General features: G+C 39.9%; 1 protein-coding gene across 4 annotated transcripts in view; it reads right to left on the bottom strand.

Moving 5' to 3' along the window:
• Positions 1 to 3,633: 3,633 nt before the first annotated feature.
• The window catches only part of LOC111427029 (zinc finger domain-containing protein tiptop), a 138,697-nt gene continuing 123,474 nt past the window's right edge, over positions 3,634 to 18,856 (bottom strand). For all 4 annotated transcript variants that reach the window (XM_071194351.1, XM_023061976.2, XM_023061977.2 and 1 more), the window contains 2 exons: positions 8,191 to 8,395; positions 3,634 to 8,045 (listed from right to left, as the gene is read on the bottom strand). In XM_071194351.1, the coding sequence (XP_071050452.1) occupies positions 4,742 to 8,045; positions 8,191 to 8,327 (3,441 nt within the window). In that variant the 5' untranslated portion in view covers positions 8,328 to 8,395 and the 3' untranslated portion in view covers positions 3,634 to 4,741. The remainder of the gene's footprint in view (positions 8,046 to 8,190; positions 8,396 to 18,856) is intronic.

The following is an 18,856-nucleotide window of genomic DNA, read 5'->3' as shown; positions in this document are numbered from 1 at the left end:
GAGAGAACTGGTGAACGAGCTTTCTGAAAGACGGGGGAATGTGCCATAATTCTTGTCACCTTGTTAAAATATATTGCCCCGTTTTTTTCAGCCCCGTCACCCCTCCGCATCGTCAAGCCGCGTTGCTACCCTTCTTGTCGTTTTGTCGGCCCGCTGCACGCACAATCAGCAATCTCCACGAATCGATTTTTCAATTTCTACTCAACTCACAATGAATATTAAACTGTACATATTTTTTTATGTTTCATATGAATATTAAACAAAAACACAACAATTTCGCTTTATTTATTATTGTCTGAAATTTTATTGTAAACAAACATTTACAAGTAAAAAGAAATAAAATCGTTATTAAAATTTAAATTGTTAATATTTATTTACATTTTAAACAAAAAAATAATAACTTAAAATTAATTAATTAAACTTTTTAATTAATTCTTCAATATAATACTACAAATCATATCTTTTCGTCCAATAAAAATATACAACAATCTAACGCTGAATAACAACTAAAATTGGAACTAACACTAGACTTAGAACTAGAAAGTTTCGGGTTTAGCCGTGCGTCTGAAGAATGTACAACAATCTAGGACTGAATAATAATTAAAACTAAAACTACCACCCTTGATTTATATATCATATAGACGATTCGGGGAATACCCCGAATTTATTTATGAACACGGAATAGAGCAACCGAACCCAACCCGAATTATATCGAAGTTAAATAATAATAAAACATAAATAATATCCAAATAAAAATATTGTTATGGTTATTACATCAATAATGACTGTCATGTGGAAATTCGAACCCCCTTCGCGAATCTGTAAATTAAAACAAAGGAAATGAGGAATCACAAATCAAATTAGTTCGTAAATTTTGATACGAACGTGCGCGTGGCGTTCGTAAAATACTTTCGCCTCGCTATCAAACAAAACCCCATCCTCGAAAACAACAAATAACAACTGGCGGCAGAATAAATATTCAGCCCGCCCCTGAAACGTGAAATTCGAGAAATAAAGCTCGGTAGCGGCCGGATCGTATCTGAGAGCCGGCGATATTGACTTTCTGTCTTAAACTTATAATTTACACCCTTAACATTCGGGGTGTAAAAACGAGTCCCAGTCTCGAACGCATATGAATCATTATGATGAATTAACGACAAACATTTAGAAAACACCCCTCGGGTTCTACTACCGGACTCACCAATAAAGACCTTGGATCTACCGTGACGTAATGTCTCTACTATTCATTTCAGAGTGATGTACGAAGCATGTTAATAAAAACATCACAAAGAAAATATCATTTGTATCTTAACATCCATAAGGAATAATTTACCTTTATAAAAAAACATAAAAAATTACGTTCAACACAATACATAATCCATCTGCCAAATTGCTTAAACGTAGCACCCAACAAGAAAGGAAAAACAGGTAAAATAGAAGTCACACATATTAATGTAATCTGAGACTTCCTGGAAATAATCATTGATAAAAATGTTGTAAATGCGACGTTTCCTAAAGTGGTATAAATTTTGTACAAAAGACAGGTGCGGGCGTTGGTAAATAACCGGAGTAACCTCTTTATCGCTTAAGGTTCCTGTTTCTAAAAATAGTCCCACCAGCAATTACAAATAGTGTATAGAAAAGCACCTGCTTCAAAAACTATCTGTTATATCTACCACGTAATGTAACCGAATTTCAGATCGTACAATTACATGTTACTATAGTTTTCCAGTTGAAGTGTACCCGTTTACGTTCTCAACTTCAAAGAGAACAACCGTCTTTGAACATCAAACAGCCTCCTTAATATTGAAACAAGACGGCAATTATTCCTATTGTTGTATCTCAATCGTTGCGCGAGCAATTTCCGTCAAATATTTGCGAGTCACGTGGGAATTTCCTCATCATCGTCTAACTGTTTGCCATTACGATACCTTAGTATGATCTCAAATAAACAATGTAAACTTTGCGGCTATGAATATTATTATTCGGCTTTCGTCAAGTGGATTAGAAAGAAAAACGGTTAAAAGCGGCAAACTATAAACAGTCGGATTTAAATAAAGTTACTTTTGTTTGTTTTATTATAACTGCATAGTTAAATATATGTGTAACTCATGCTTCAAAGGAATTAAAAGATTGTTATCATGACCTTATTACGCATCAAATTTATAATTAGTGTGTATGTGAAGAGTAAATATTTGAAGTTGTCCTAACACACAATACAAATGTGTCAACGAGAAGGAAAAGAAAGCGTTGCGTTTTGATTGTGAAAGATCAAATATAAAGCCGCGGAGGCGATCAAACAAAACTAATCAGCGATTATTAAAATGGGCGATCTAATTTGAGATACCGGGGACGCTCGCTTACTGTTTGAGGAGCGTCTGCAAATACTCCACAGGCCCATTTAGATAATAAGAGCAGATTTAGTACCTTTTCGGCTTACATCACATGGCGGCCCTCCACTGTTAATTTATGGATATGGGACCGACTTTCCGTTCCAGGGTCGGCTTCACCACTCGCCGACACAATTTTAGACGCAAAAGCCAGAGGGGGCAGAAAAACGGTCGCGATATTTCGTGTATCAAACACTATAAATTTTGACGTGATGGGTATAATAAATTTGAAGGGGCGTACCTTTCGTCTAAAAGGGTGTGAGATAACTGATGGGCTTCCAAGGAATTTAATGAAGGTGGTTATGCTGAAATAGACGTTTATATTGTACCGTAATCAACTAATTGTAATACAGTAAAATCTTACAAATTCAATCAGTTATCCACACCGTTGCGTTCTGTATTAGCCACTTCTACTTTTAGTTCAATAAAAATATACAACAATTTAACGCTGAACAACAACTAAAACTAGAACTAACACTAGCATTAGAATTAATACTAGACCTAGAAATAGAAACATTTGGGCTTAGCCGTCTTAAAAGACGCTCGGCTTAACTCAAATGCTTCTAGTTCTAGGTCTAGTGTTGGTTCTAGTTTCAGTTCAATGAAAAATATACAACAATCAAACGCTGAATAACAACTAAAACTAGAACCAACTGTAGCATTACAACTAACACCAGTGAAACATTCGGGTTTAGCCGTCTTAAGAGACGTACGGCTAAACCTGAACGTGTCTAGTTCATGTCTAGTGTTAGTTCTACATCTAGTTCAATAAAAGTATACAAGAATCTAACGCTGAATAATAAAAACGTAATAATGTTTTAATAATAATTAAAACTAGAACTAACACTAGACCTAGAACTAGAAATATTCGGGTCTAGCTGTGCGTCTGAAGGCGCGTCTGAAGGCTAAACCCGAAACTTTCTAGGTGTAGTGTTTGTTCTAGTTATAGTTCAATGAAAAATATACAACAATCTAACGCTGAACCACAACTAAACCTAAAACTAACACTAGTATTAGAACTAATACTGCACCTAGAACTAGATACATTCCGGTATAGCCGTTTTATGAGACGTACAGCTAAACCCGAAACTTTCTAGTTCTAGGTCTAGTGTTAGTTCGTTCATTAAAAATATACAACAATCCGTTATATAGAGGTTTTACTGTACTTACCATTAGACATCGCTTATGATTCAGGAAATAATTAAGTGTTTCTAGTTATAAATTAAAAATAAAACTAAAACAATTTATAACATATATTTATTTGAGCTTTTCTTTGCATTCAAATACAACAAAATATTAAATTAAAAATCATTTTCGTCAACACAAAAAGAGCTTTGCCTCGATTATTTAGCTATGCGTATACATTTTTCATCAACTCATTTTTATCCAAGTATACAATAATAATTAATTGATAAATAGTCACTTTAAAAATCTTCTTGGAAGAATGAGATATTAAGACATACGTATACGAATGTTTTGTATTTCATTTCATTTTAAATGTTAAATAGATTCGCTTATAATAAATAGGTGAAATAATTATATGGAATCACTGCACTACAATACGTTTTTTTTTCATACATACTCTCAAAAGTTACTTACAGTTTACTTGTTTTGTTCGATTTTTCAGTTGTTCTTTAACAATAGTAGCTACTGATTTTGTCCCGAAATTCTACGTAACTGCAGGACCATTTTAGTTTGTTCCTCATGTCGTGAGGTTGATTTATAGGATTACGGTAAAGGGTTTGGAAGGGCAATGAAACTTTAATAGTATACATTTTAAAATACTGACTTAATGCAAATATGTAAGATATTTACAGTACATTATGACTAAAATTCGTATAACAATTATAATCACCTCAGAATTTGTAGATCTGCAATGAATTTTTACATATATTTATATCACTATATGCTATGTATTTATTTACTTTTATATAATAATATCGTTATTACTATTCCACTTCTTTTTGTTTTTTGCTTCAGCAAGATATGATAACATCACAAAATACGAGAATCCTTTGAGCAGGTTTCCCAGAAAAAGTATGTACTACGATCTTGTTCCTACGTTACTGTACATTTTACAACATCTATATACACTGTGTCCCAAAAATAGTTGCATGGGTTTATTATTAAATAGATATTAAGTACGGTCAAAACACTAGATACAACGAAAAAATTTTCACTGCACGTGTGTGGAAACTAATTCTAAACCTAAATCTAAAAATAATAAAATAATATTCACAAAATAATCGTATACCGGGTTTTTGAAACACATTGTATACACTTAGGAATGCAACAAAGTATTATGAACGACCACCCCGCCCCGGTCTCTTGCACTTTGAACTCACACAGCGTTACACGTATTTACTGGACAACTGTTTCGCCAGTTCGGTGTACTTCAAAAACTTCGACTGAGTGCTTTCATCAAAACTTCCAGCCGCCGGACTTGGACTTTTACTTTCTACAGAAGCGGGCCCACTAGATGAATTTGCTGGCCCACTATTCGTCTTCGAAGGTGCCGACGTACTGGGAACGGACGATTGGGCCGCTTTCAAAGCTACCGGGTCCGGAATAACACCGTCTTTAACGAAATGCATTTTTGACAAGTGATGACGGTAAGCGCCCTTTGAAATAAACGGCGTATCGCAAAAGGCGCATTTCATGATCGAATCGGACGTCATGACTGCATCATTGCAAGCCCAGCTGAAAGCTAATATTGCACCCGGTGTTGTAGAACTGTTATGCGTCGTCGAATTTGATACATTAACACTTGCCGCAGATGTCGGGACATTAGTTCTGTTATTTGTATGGTGAGTTTCAGTCTTGTCACACAGCTTCTGCAACGCTGCTAAGGGATGACTGCTTCCTTTTCTACTACTAGTACTAGAATTTTCTCCGCCGTTTCCTCCTCCTTGTAAACTATCAAACATTGAACTCAACGCGCCAAGACTACCTCCAGTTTTTCTATCGCCGTTTGTGCTGCGAGGTGTTGCAGATCTATCACTGCTTGCTGGACTACAAGTGGAGTTCCTACACGGACTATTGTGTCCTGTATCAACACTAGGTGTTTGTCTTCTACTCGGACTTGCCATCGGACTAACGTTATTATTTCGCCTCGATTCTTCTTCATCATCTCTCACATCTTTAACGTGCCCATTGCTATGAAAACTACTGCGATCGTCTTCATCGCCGTCTTCAACTTCACGTTTAATACTGACATTTTGATTTGGTTCACCGCAACTTTGTCGATCGTCATCTTCGACCTCTTTTTTTATATTTACATCTCCCTCTACTGGACTATCCATTTTTTCGCACATCGGTGATTTCTCCCGCTTGTCAGGTGTCGATCGCGGTGTCGATGAAAGTGGAGCACCTGGAGGATCCATTTTACGCTCGGGAGTTAACGCATCTACCCGGCTACTACCTCTTTCAGATATAGAACTTGATTCACTTCCACTTCTCTCGCGCCGACTGTAATGGTGCTGACTTTGTTGGTGATAACTCCTCAATAAATTCATCGTTTGTGGATCTACTAAAGGTTTTGTATAATCTACACTTTCATCAATTCCAAGTCTTTTTAAAATACTGGAACCCATCGGCGCTTGCGTGTGGCCGTATCCAGGAAATGAGGTGTTTTGGCGTCCTCTGGAATCAAAGCTTTTTTCGATCAGTTTCTCTATCGCATTCAATACAGACGGGGAGGATCCGTTGTTATTTTCACTGCTTGAATCTTTTGCGCTTAAATCAGTAGCTGCGCTTGGAGATCTTTGAATTTGAGAGTTAGGAGAAGGTGATTTGTCGCTTTTTGATTTTTCGCGACTAGCTTCTGGAGGTAAAATATTATTAGACATTAATGCGCTTTTCAAAAAATTTCGTTGATTTGGACCTAAGCCACCCACACATTGCCGAATATGATCAACGAATAAAGAGGTTTCTATTTTATTGCCGCATTTCTCACACGTAATTCTTCCAGCAACCGACGGATCTCTACTCTTTTCCATTATGGTACCGTTATCGCCATTTTTAAATTCATGTTGCGCTCTTTCTAATTCTAATAATTTTCTAACCGGTAGTGATTTTTTACGTTTTTCTCTAGTTTGGCGACGACGTCCACCACTCTCGGTTATAGATCTCATAATATGTTCTTTATAATGGGAATTTTTTACCATATGATTACTTAACTCTTTCAGTGAACTGAACGCTTGGTCACATACTTTGCACGTTAACACAGCACTGACATGACTACTAGTGCTTCCTGGAGCATTTCCACTACTACCTCCGTTGCCACCGCTAGATGGCTTTGTGTCCTCATTTGACCGCCAAGATATTATTTGTTCTTGGGAGATTATATTTGTGTAGTGTTGCGTTTGTTGCATATGATTCGTCATTTCCGCTAAAGATCTAAAACTTTGGCCGCACCACATGCATTTTAGAATTTGTCTCGTTTGTTCTGCCCCTTTTCCTAACCAAACATCTTGCCCTCGTACTAATTTTCTAGGTAGTGGCATAGTTTCCTTGATTAATAAGTTTAGATCGGATTGATTTGGTGGTTTATTGGTGCCAGCGGATGAGGTGGAGGAGTTAGAATTTGTACTGGCCACATTGGTCGGTTGATGAGAAGAAATTGACTGAGGTTGCATTGGTGGGACGGGAACGTTTACACCACAGTGTTTAGCTTCTTTCATATGCGTTGTCATTGCCGCTAAGCTTGGGAAACTTTGTTTACACCACACGCACTTAAGCACATCCTTAGCTTGGTCGGCACCTTTATTTAACCAATGCGATTGCCATGCGCTGTGTCGGCTGCTTGCAGAATTAACGGATACTCCAGGCGTAGCCATTGACCTGAATAAATCATCGCCTCCTAATTTACTTAATTCACTCATTTTTTCTAATGCCTTTGTGGCATCACTAGGTGTTGGCGTTGCTTGCTTTATTTTGCCATTCCATAAATCGCCAGAAGAAGACGTTTTAGGTGATAAACTACTGGCGGCAGCGGCAACAGCAGCAAAATACGGCAAATGTGATGGAGGTACTGCTCCTGCCCATTGAGGGAGAACAGGTTTATAATCGGGAGGTCTTGTTTTACGTGGCGGTTGATTACCGGATTCATCCGCACTTCGCTTTCTTGCGGATACCGATAAATCTAACGGCCCATTTCCAGTTTCTGTTGGGGGCGGAGTCATGGGTTTTGCCAAATTCATGGCATCAATATCAGAGTCTGTATTATCCGACTTACATCCGCGTTTACTAAAATCTAATATTGCAGCTTCGGTAGACGGTGATTGAAGAGGCATTGTCATGATGGGGGATGATAAAGGTCTATTAATTGAACCTGGGGGTGAAGATGACGATGATATTAACGGCGATACTGATCCCCTAGGCAATGGAGAACCCATCATCAACTGTGTGTGTTGCGCTGCAACAGCGGCCGCGTTTAAATATGCGGCCATCGCTGAATGTGGCGGTAGTAAGGCTGCCGCGGCGGCAGGAGGTAATGTGGGAGGTAATGTGACACCGACCGGACTCATGGCTGTATTTGGTAACGTAATGCCTCGTGTAAGTAAGCGATCAGAGTAGATCGATTCGCCAGATGGGCATCGAGGTGGTACGTTCGAATCTGACGACTCCCTGGATTGGCACCGAGGACTCATTTCTCTGTAACAACGGAAACATCTTACTTAATAAGAGAGTGCTTTTATGTCTCAGCATGATGTAAGAGGTATATCGTGTTTATACGTACTGAATTATATAAACCTCGATTACGCAATGTCAAGAATTACTTATTTAAATATTTATTTACCTTTCCGCTAGATGATTTGTGTAGACAGGCTCTTCACCGATGGATGTGGGACTTCGAGGTGATGCTAAATCACCTGCGGTAGGTGAATGAGGTTCTTCATCCCCAGGAGTCGGTGAAATAGCTGAGTTAGGCGTCATAGACCCCGAATCTTCATCAGCTTCCAACTTCTCCCCATCTTCTATAGCCCCTTCTTCGCCTCCTTCCCCTGTAACAAAGAAAATCGGGTTAAATCTTTTGCAACACATCGATATGGTACAAGTTAATTATAGAAATTAATTCGAACGTTGAAAAATGTAGAGCATTGGACTGGGTATCGTGGAGAACATTTGCAATATTTAGCCGGTTGCGGCCACAGTATCAGATTACTGCTAATGAATGTACGACTAAAGCAGCGTCTACAAAGATCGCATCAGCAGCGATTTATAGAATTAGAGTCGAGATTTGAACTCGGTCGAGTCTTGTAACTGCCGCCAAACATGAACAATTTGTTGATAGGATCGATTCGGTCGAGGAGTCCGTTCCGAAGGCCTTCATCGGAAAAATCAACTTGCAGCGTAGCGCGCCGGTCGCGTTGAAATTTCCCGCTTCTAAAGTGGGATGTCGACGTCAGAGCGTCAAATGCGGAGAGAGCAGCGAACAGCGCGCTCCGGGAGGTCCGCGTAAGGTCCATGGGCGTGCACGCATGTCTCCGAGCTGTCCAAACACGGACCAACAATGAACAATGGCAACATAAATCAGCGTAATTAGTTTCAGCAAAGCTGCTGTATCCACATGTTAAGCCGGCCGGCGAAATCATTGGTCAGAGGACGACTTTACTCCGCCTTTTCCAGGCCTCTAATCGAATCCTGTTGCTTCCTTTCTGCACTCGCATTGACAACAATTATGCCCTCCCCGATCACGGGCGTGTGCTTAACGTATTCTAGAGCTAAATCGGTGAGCGACATTTGTACTGGAGTCCCATGTCAATGATATCAACAATCCAATACACAAACCTAATGAAATATAACATGCCATAATTGACAATTTACTAGGAAATAAGTTATTAAACATACAGTAGTAATTTTGTGATCGATATACTCTCATATAAAGCGATTGTACGTAATTAAAGATTAAAATAGATAGGTTGAACAATATTGAGAATAACGACAATAGGAAAACTAAAACAAAAGTAAAGTGACCTGTACGAAACAAGACAGGTGGTTCCTGAAATTGCAGCCACAAATTTAAATTCAAATCCAATCGATGGGACTGGCCGATAAGGTCGTTACTGCATCTAGCTCTCGACTATATTTAATGCTTATCCTGCACAACAATTTAGTTAATTGGCCCGAAGCGCATTCCCCGTAATAAGTTCGTACACATGTTGGACCACGGAGCTACGGTCACATGCACGTTCCATGCAGGGAGAAGAGGAAGCTTGGATATCCGAGTGAGGAAGCTGAATCCGATGCAGTTGGGGCCGGTCCGATGCTTATGCGTCCGTATATTATTGCCCCCACCACCCTGATTTATAGGCCATTGTCTTTCATTTGAACATATATTTCTTGTCGTGTCTGTCTCAACCGCTGTTTGGCTCGCCTGGCATCTGTATGGAACCTGTACCTCACGGCCCAATTTATGCGAATATCATCTAACGTTACGAAAATGTTGAAGAAAAAATAAACAACCGGGTGAGAAAAACGCCATAAAGGTTAGAATACATTAATTAACCGTCCAATTTGCGGCGTGCAGTCGGCGTACTCGTGATGCGAGTAATTTCAATTAATACCGAAATATTGAATAATTGTGAAATTATTCAACATGCGTCACGAGGCCGAGCTCATTGAAAAGATAACGGGCGTACAAATCTATCGGTAATTTTGATCTGCACTATCTGTGTCCAAACGGTTGGCAATCGTTCTGATCATTAATATATTTGTATTTCGAAGCGGTATCATGCGGGTTTGAAATTCATTTTATTAATTTATGACGATCAGACTAAAACTTCCACCCGCTACATATACAATATTGTAAATACGATAATACAAAATACTCATTACAACTGCTAAAATCATATCCTCTAGATATGAGATCACAATTTGATACTTTCTCCTTTGGGACAATTCTTAGGAAGAGGGAGACGTTGTATGTTCGCGCTGGATAATAAGAAAAGTAATTCCGAGCAAAGTAATAAAAGACGCCAATTTATCGCCGGCGTCGGTCCTGGGATATAGGTGCATTAATCCGGGTCCGAATCAGCCCCCTGAACAAACGGTCAGTTTCTGTTGATGAGCGCCCGGCGAAGTTCATTAGACGTGTCTGGGTTCGATTACCGCTGCGGCGGCGAAATAAGATTTCTCACCTCCGCCTCAGGAAGCCGTTTCCGCAACGGCCCGAGAAAGGCTCGGTTCCCACCGGACCTACCTCAGCGCCCCCTATAATCAACGCCGTGCGCGGTGCATACCAACTCGTCGGACGAAAATTGACCGCAATTAAAACTAATACAGTGGTGGAGGGACGTGAATCAATGGAGAGTGTGGTGCAAGGAATAGTAAAAAGGTGCGAGGTTGACTTTTGCCAAGAAAATTTCAGTAAATCTCAAACAAAATTCTTAAACGCGTAAAAAAATTCTTTAAGAAAGTTATTTTTCATATAAACAACACGTAAATTACCAAATTATCAAATAATATTGATCATAACCATTTGACGACATAGAAATACCGTGTTAACCGACTGGCAAACGGATATATTTAACGCTATTAGAGATTTATCGTGAACGAGATGGGAAACCGTAAACATTTTCGAGAAGAGATATTTTTACGGTAGGAAGGAGAGGCCCGAAATTTATTAAGATTTTACGTTGCCCAACGTGGATTTACGAGCAATCGAATGGCCAAAATACGATATTTCGCTAGTCCTTCTTGGAAAACAACGGCCCGTAAAACGAGTACTTACGTGAATCGGTCGTTGCAAAATCGGCGAACGCACAAAAGAAACTGAGCGTGGCTCGAATGGAATATACGAGGAAAAGGAGGGGCACGGTTTCAAACTTTGCGAGTAAATCACATACGTCAGTCAAAAGTCAGTCGGGAGTGGAGAAATAATTTAGTTTTATAAAAGTCGAGTAGGTCGACAACGGCGGAGCCGGTAATAAGGAGACGTGATGAACAAAAGAGGGGTCGAGACGGTCGACGGATGGATGGAGACGGCTCTGATTGCAGAGCACAAGACGATGTATGACTGACGGGTCTCATTGTGGCTGAGTGACGCTTGAATCGCTTGTTCCAGTGCGGACAGGTGACCGCGAAGCTAAAACAGCGACAAGGGGCGTTGTTCGCTTGTTCGAAACAATCGAAAAACAAAGACCACTTATTTCCATCATGTTACTATTATGTTTATTTCGTTTTACCCAAAAAAAAAGCTCGCCATCATTCTTTCGCCGCAGTTCATTTCACGGAAACCACTTCTATTTCCGATGAAAACGGCCGTTGTAATTCATTAATCGTCCGGTTATTAATCTGGACAGCTTAGCATCTCCATCATTCTCGAGCGTTGACGAGGCAACTAACAGGGACGCAAGAGCCATGTGGGCGTTCGAACCCAAACGATGGAGATTAGCACAATCTATCGTGATTGGTGATGATTGACGGAGCGAGACGGGCCCGAGGTGCGTTCGCTTCCGTACAGCGCCTGTAAATGATCGAATGACTTGGCATCTACTCCTCTTTTCAAGTGTTTGAACGTCAAGTTAAAGTCACTCAACGCCGGAGACGAACCTGAACCGGTACGTGAATCGAGGCCTTTGAACCACGCGTTATGAGTGGTTCTTGTGTAAACAAGTTTGTTATTACAAGACTGTTATTGACAATCTACCGAGAGCATCATTAGAAAAAATAATTTTTAATGTACAACATATCTCAGTTCTATTTCTAATAATAATATTGCAGTAATTTGTTAAATGTTTCTTATTGAATTTACCATATCATGTATGATATTTCTCTAGCACTTTACTTTATGTTTGTTTATGTATGTTATCTATGACGGAAGAGATATTATATTCAAGACAAAATAGCATGCCCACATGAAAATATATAAGTATACTTTTAACTAATGACAATGCCATTCTTGAGCTTTCAGGGTTGAAGTAATTGATGTAGGCCGGTCACGTAAGCAAATATGTATTGTCACGGTCTAGGAATGAAAATGCCCAAACAAATGGCTAGAGCTCTGACGAACTGACAGTGACATATTGCTTCGGGACAGATGCGTTACGTTTCACGATAATACATAATTACTATAAATCAATAGTAAGTGGGCACCGGAACAGGTAACATCTCTCACGGTGGACACCGGGCAGCTTTTAGTCGTATTTGTGTAGGACGCACCTGACCTAGGAGTATTGATTTAGGACAAGTCGCCGTCGAGGAAACAATGATGGACGCGTTCGAGTACTAACCGCGTCTTAGGTGGTCTCCATTAGACACCGCGCTAAATCAAATAATAATAATCGGTGTTAATGCGGTAACGCCATCTAAATCGAAACTCATTCGAACCAGAATTGCTTTCGGCGAATTAGTAAACCGTAAAACTCGAAATGTCGCCGCCTATTGACACATCGCAACCGGTTCGGCCAACCAACAACCACGCTGGAACTCCAAAGTGTATAAATCACACTGTATAATGAACGCACAAACAAACGTTCATATTTATCGACCATAAATGTTCGGTAATAAAGTAGTGGGATGTTTACAATGTTTAATCGGGCATCAAGTCGAACCAGTCGACAACGCTCTGTTTTTACGACACAATTCTCTACATCAGTTTCTTTTGTTGAAACATATTACCATTACTTTGTAAACACTTTAATGCAAATTTTCAAATATAGCATATAATAAATATTTAAATAGCAATTAAAATTACTAAAAAGAATCAATAATGACGCGAGAGATCAGTGACCGCAATAGATAACTCAAGATCCATAACAGTGAACAGAGAGGGCAGTCTGTCACCTGTCAACACGAAGCTGTGACTCATGAAAGTGCCCATACGATTACGAGTAAGGTCCGACAGGACCAATTTATGCCCTAACGGACGCGTTCGATATATAGCTCGCACCTATCTGAGGCCCATATACGAAGTGATTTACATACGACTTGTTACCCTAACAGGGGGAATATCTAATAGTGACCTATCATCACAACCGTAAGTAAATCAGTTCCCGAGCTTTACATTAGAGGTCATTATAACTAACGAAAAAGAATTAAATACGCAGAATATGTATACGTTGAAAATTATTTGTGTTAAGGATTGACATAAAATAATACATTACGAACAATTTATACACTGATAACAGTCAAACAGTCAATGTCAATAGTCAATGTTTATTTCGCAATTTTAGCCATCTATGAGAAGAAAACCATATCTACGAAACCGTTCCTTTGCGGTTTCCTTTGGTCTATACTATTACCTCTTTAAATATTTTACATTCTGTTTTTAACACCCTGTATATTCTTAATTCGAAAGTAAATTTGACGGATATCTAGGAAATTAAAAAACTTTTGCTACATATTTTTTCACCTATTAGTCACACTGAGAGAAATAGATTGTACGAATCGTATTACAGAAAAAATATTATACTTGCAGCAATTCATTGTATTATATTCGTTATATTTATTGTACTGAATACATTCTCGTCTCGCTGTCACTATTCGTAGTAAACGTATTATACCTTATAGCATATTTTTAGTGCATAGTACATTCCATTTCTCTCAGTGCATTATTTGTCATGAGGAATAAATCCCCAAGTTTATGCGTATAGGTTGAGAATCACCCTGTAGATAATATTAGAATTATAAAATATTAAATTAATACTGCCAATTTATAAATAAATAATAACATTAATTCATTATGACAACAAACAACGATGTAGGAGAATTCGATTAAAAATTCGGGCAATTACTACAAAACGGACGTTGTGGTCAAAAACATATCAAACGGACGTCGTCTGTCATTTAAAATATCCACTTGCTATGTCATTAATTCGACAGTAAACAGATGTTACGGTTTTAATTGAGCTGACCACTGAATAAATATGGCATGAGTGTAACAAATACACATGCATACATGCATGGGCCGGTTACCGGGGGTCGAAATCGATAAACCGACATCGACAGCTCGACGTCTATTTTAACCAAGTTAGTATGCTTTACCGCGCTGTTACGTGCCCAATTCTTCGTGATACAAAAAAAAACCTTCGTGAAAAAGGTGGACTAAATCAAACATTCAGCTACAAATGTTAATGTGTCATTGATATATTACGGTATCATCATGGAATATTAGTCAAATCACAGTTAGATGACACAAATGGAAACTATATTTGGCCAAGAGCGTTGATCTGCGCCCGACAGACCGAAGTCATAAACACTGATGCGACAGAATTTATTCGATTCAATGAAACCACGCGTAAATCTCGTTGCAATTCGGGTTTAACGTTGCACTTCTACCTCTTCTTGGGCACACCAAAATAGATCACACCGGTTTATCGCACACTTGCCAAAAGATACTTAGTATATTCTACGCTAGCTTCTACCAAAAGAACGATTTATAATTCAGACAGCATATCGAAATAATTCATTTATTCGAATCAAATTATTAAATTTGTATATATTTTTTTTACTAATAAGCTCCACTTTGCTTTGGTCAGTCTCAGAAGGTCACAACCTTAGATAGAGTAACACAAAACGCCTATGCACACGTATCGACACCGTATCAAAGTAAAAATCCTAAGCTATGCGGGCAACCATTGTGAAGGTGCCCGACCATTGTATCGTATAGCTAAGTTATGGGAAGCGTCCGTGCGCGAGAATGTTAATATTGTGTTCACGAGAATAGGAATACCGTGTTTACGCTGTCATTGTAAAAATCCGAATTGCCAAAGCGATAGGTTAATTTTATTATAGTAAAATTTTTTAAATTTTGATTCATATTTTAAATTTATCTATCATTCTATTTTGGAGAGTAGTCCATCTTCCATTTAAATTCTTTGCAAGACAGTTGCTTCAGAAGACACTGTACGAACAAATGGCTATTGTAATATATCGCATCGGGTTAAAAGTGTACATGCCAGTGTCGCATGCCAACGACAGCTGAGAAATCCGCAAGCACCTGCTCATCATTTCATCAACATCTAGCCGACGTGTCAGCGCTGGGAGACGAGACACAATCGTCTCGAAGCCATTAGCTCTTTATTTTTATCCCGTAATTGACGTCGTTTATTTTGTTAATTTATCGCTTGAAAAACGTACCGACAAGACGAACAAAAGTTGCAATTTCCCAACTTGACGACGAAGTCGAAACGTAAATCTCCTTTTGATATGCTCCCGTCCCTTTACTCTCTTATATTTGTTGACGATTGGTTCGCGGTGAGAGGCGAAGTCGACGACGGCGCGACGTCACGAGATTTCCATTATCGGCTTATGCATTCAATTGACACGACCTGTGAAAAATAACCTCGAAATCTATGCAAAATTACTTACGCAAGGGCGACGACGTTCTCAAAGCCGCGGCCAATCAAGTTGAAATCCTACGAGATTTTCTTCGTAAAACGACGGATCTTTAACGTATAAGTGCGACAACACGTATAAAATATACTTTGTAGGTAACGGGAACATATCCAACATCCGTAGAAACCTGTTATTGTAAACAAAATTGGATCGACCACCTACTAACAACCGATTATTTATGATTATTGATATTTTTCAATCTATGGTTTCTCAACATCTAAATGTATATTATGCAGGTATGGACTGAAACATTGCCTTAGTGTAACTGGAAACTATTTTAGAATAACAGTACGGTTATCAATGCTCGCGGAAGTGTTATGCAAATCGCTTGCGATTCGTTCGTACGTTGTAATTCAATAAACCGTAGAATGTGCAAATTGAGCAGTTTAGCGTTGATGATATTTAAATTGAAACGGATCACAGTGCGGCCCCCGATCAGCCCGCCGCCACCGGTTACGGTGATTTGCGAGCGCCACGTCGCCCGTTACGCAAATCCGCGCAGCAAACGCGCGTCCGTCCGAGATGGACTGCGTGGGAACGGACACGGTTGATAATTAGCGCTGAAAACTGTATTACGACCGATATTTATACGCAGGCCGCGCGCAAACTGCAATTTGTCCTGTCCGAACCAGTCGGACGCGTCGTCCTAGGACTGCCGCCATGAGTCCACTCCATTAGTTCCCACTTCCCCTCGCGTCACTCTGATTTACATAGTCTGCTTGTTGGAGACACATTCGTCAGGACCAGTTCGTCTGCTGGCGCACCTGCCAACCGTTCATCATTCTCTCCGCTAATGTCTCCGACCGTATTAGCACTCGAACCGTTTGCTAATGCCCGGTCTCCTCCCGAAAGTGTCATCGATGTCCAACCGACCGCAATAAATCCTCTCCTTAACACTGTTGATTAAAAACAGAACGCGCCATAATTCAGGATTGTTTACGCGTTGGTCCTCCAGATTTATACCAATTTTGTACCAGTATTTCCGAGGAACACACTACCCAACCCAGCGTAATTGTACTCACTCTAAAATGTAATTCAAATACTTCAATAAAATTGATCGTAAATCTCATCGGATAGAATAAAAAACAACAATCAAAGATAAAGCAACCTTAGAGACACAAGAGAGGCGGAACATGGTGGCCTACGGAAGAGGGCTCTAGTTTCCGTGGGGCGGCGAGATAAGGAAGGGGGCGTCGCGGACGAGGAGGACATAATGCATAATTCGGTCGTAAAATATGTCCGGGTTCTCTAGAATTGAACGCTATCCTTCAAAGAGGGGTCGCGGACGAAAGAGGCGGCTAGATTTATTGGGCAATAAAGTATTATAATTAAACGCGCCCGGAGCCCGCGATGTCACTCGGTCTACATCTATAAATCTCCTAGGGGGCAGATGGGCGAACACACGCGCCCAAAGAGTCGATCCAAAGGTGAACTCCTTCGGCTACTCGAAAAATCCCATATCCCCTTTTTTTATTTCGCGTTAACCAACTCAGCAAATTCAACTTCTTTGACTATCATTTTATTCACGTTTTCACTTATAAAAAGAAATATGCTAGTGAGCATTTGAGTAGTAGTTGTTATGGGTCGATAAAATAGGCATTATTAATGCGTTTTTATGTTTCCTGTCTATTTGATTTATCGATAAATGTGAGTCAGTATGAAGTAAACGGGGAGTCGTGCGTCAATTAGTAACCAGGTCTGTCCCCCCATCAAACTTTGGACGTGGATTTATCAGCGCCGTCGCAACTCCAACCGTAATAAATTCGCAAGACATGTAGCAAATACGTAATCGCGTCTGGGCGGCGCCGAAATTAATTCGAATCACGTTAACCGGCCACGTAAATTAAAGTCGAGGTCCTTCATTGTGTCTGCAAATAGCGCTAGCTGCGGTCAGCAGCTGACGCCGCCGGGATGAGACCGCCCCAGCCGCTTGATTTACGTCTTAACCTCCTTTTATGTTGCGCCCCTGTGTATGAATACTTGGCCGGGTCGAGCTGGCCGGACGTTCCCGGTCGAAATTTACGATTAAAACGGGTGGAAATAGTGACCGGGGGGCTTTATTGGCAATGCCATAAAAGAAGTGTCAGTTGGGGACCTGTCTTAAATCATGCGAGAGGTTTAATTAAAGCGATGCGCGGTGATAAATGGCGTATCTAGGTGGATAAACGCCTCGTGCTCATTCCAAACTGTTTATATTCGAGATTGTTTACGATCTATTCCTTTCAAACGAGTTTTATTAATTTTTTGGAACATACAAAATCGATCTATCACAGAAACTAAAAATTTTATTAAATGGTATCTTACAGATAATTAAATGAAAAACGGTTTTTGAACGTATCAAAAATCAAATCAGGTCGCAGCTATAGGTGTATCGATTGGTCTTTTAGAAGGGAGTTAGTGGGGTGAGACGAGGCTGAGTCCTCGCCGGTGTCTGTCTGGGCAGGACGTGCGTGTTGATGAGACATCTCGGGCTGACAGCGCTCTGTCCAAGTGACAGCCCGCGCCCCGCTCAGCGTTGCGACGCCCGCGGCGCCCTCAACGCTGGCCAGATCAATGCTGTGCCATCGCGGCCACGTCCTGAACAGAGACGGACACATCACCTGGACGTCACCGTTAGACGGACAGGAGCGGCGTCGCCGGGGTAAGCGGGCGTCTCTACGAACGAAACGACGCGCACAATGCCCCTCACAATGATACTATAAATTCCCCGCGGCTCGTCTTTAAACGAGAAATCGATAACGTGGTCCCTCCGACTGACCGACGTCGTCACCAGACCTCATCGTCCGATATTCACCTTCAACTGGGGTAATTAGGGGCGTACGAAAAAAGATACGAAAGAAAATATTTAAAATTAAGACAAGAAAAACAGTGAAAAAACATATTACATAAGAAATATACTACATTTTCTTGAATACTTTCTTTTTCAGTCTTTGAAAATTGATGAACAAAGAGAAACATTAAAACTAGTGGTGGAACGGGTATCCGGCCTATTAGGACATTTTTATTACTTAGTACTCCAGCATTCACAGGAATTATCTATATTATTATTAGTATCTCTTAGGTGTTAGGTTTTTTCATTGAATACAACTTTATTCATATCAGGTTTGTCTTTAGCAACCTCATTG

This window comes from Onthophagus taurus, chromosome 2, assembly GCF_036711975.1.
Source record: "Onthophagus taurus isolate NC chromosome 2, IU_Otau_3.0, whole genome shotgun sequence".
Taxonomy (NCBI): Eukaryota; Metazoa; Arthropoda; class Insecta; order Coleoptera; family Scarabaeidae; genus Onthophagus; species Onthophagus taurus.
This window is presented reverse-complemented; position numbering and strand designations above follow the sequence as displayed.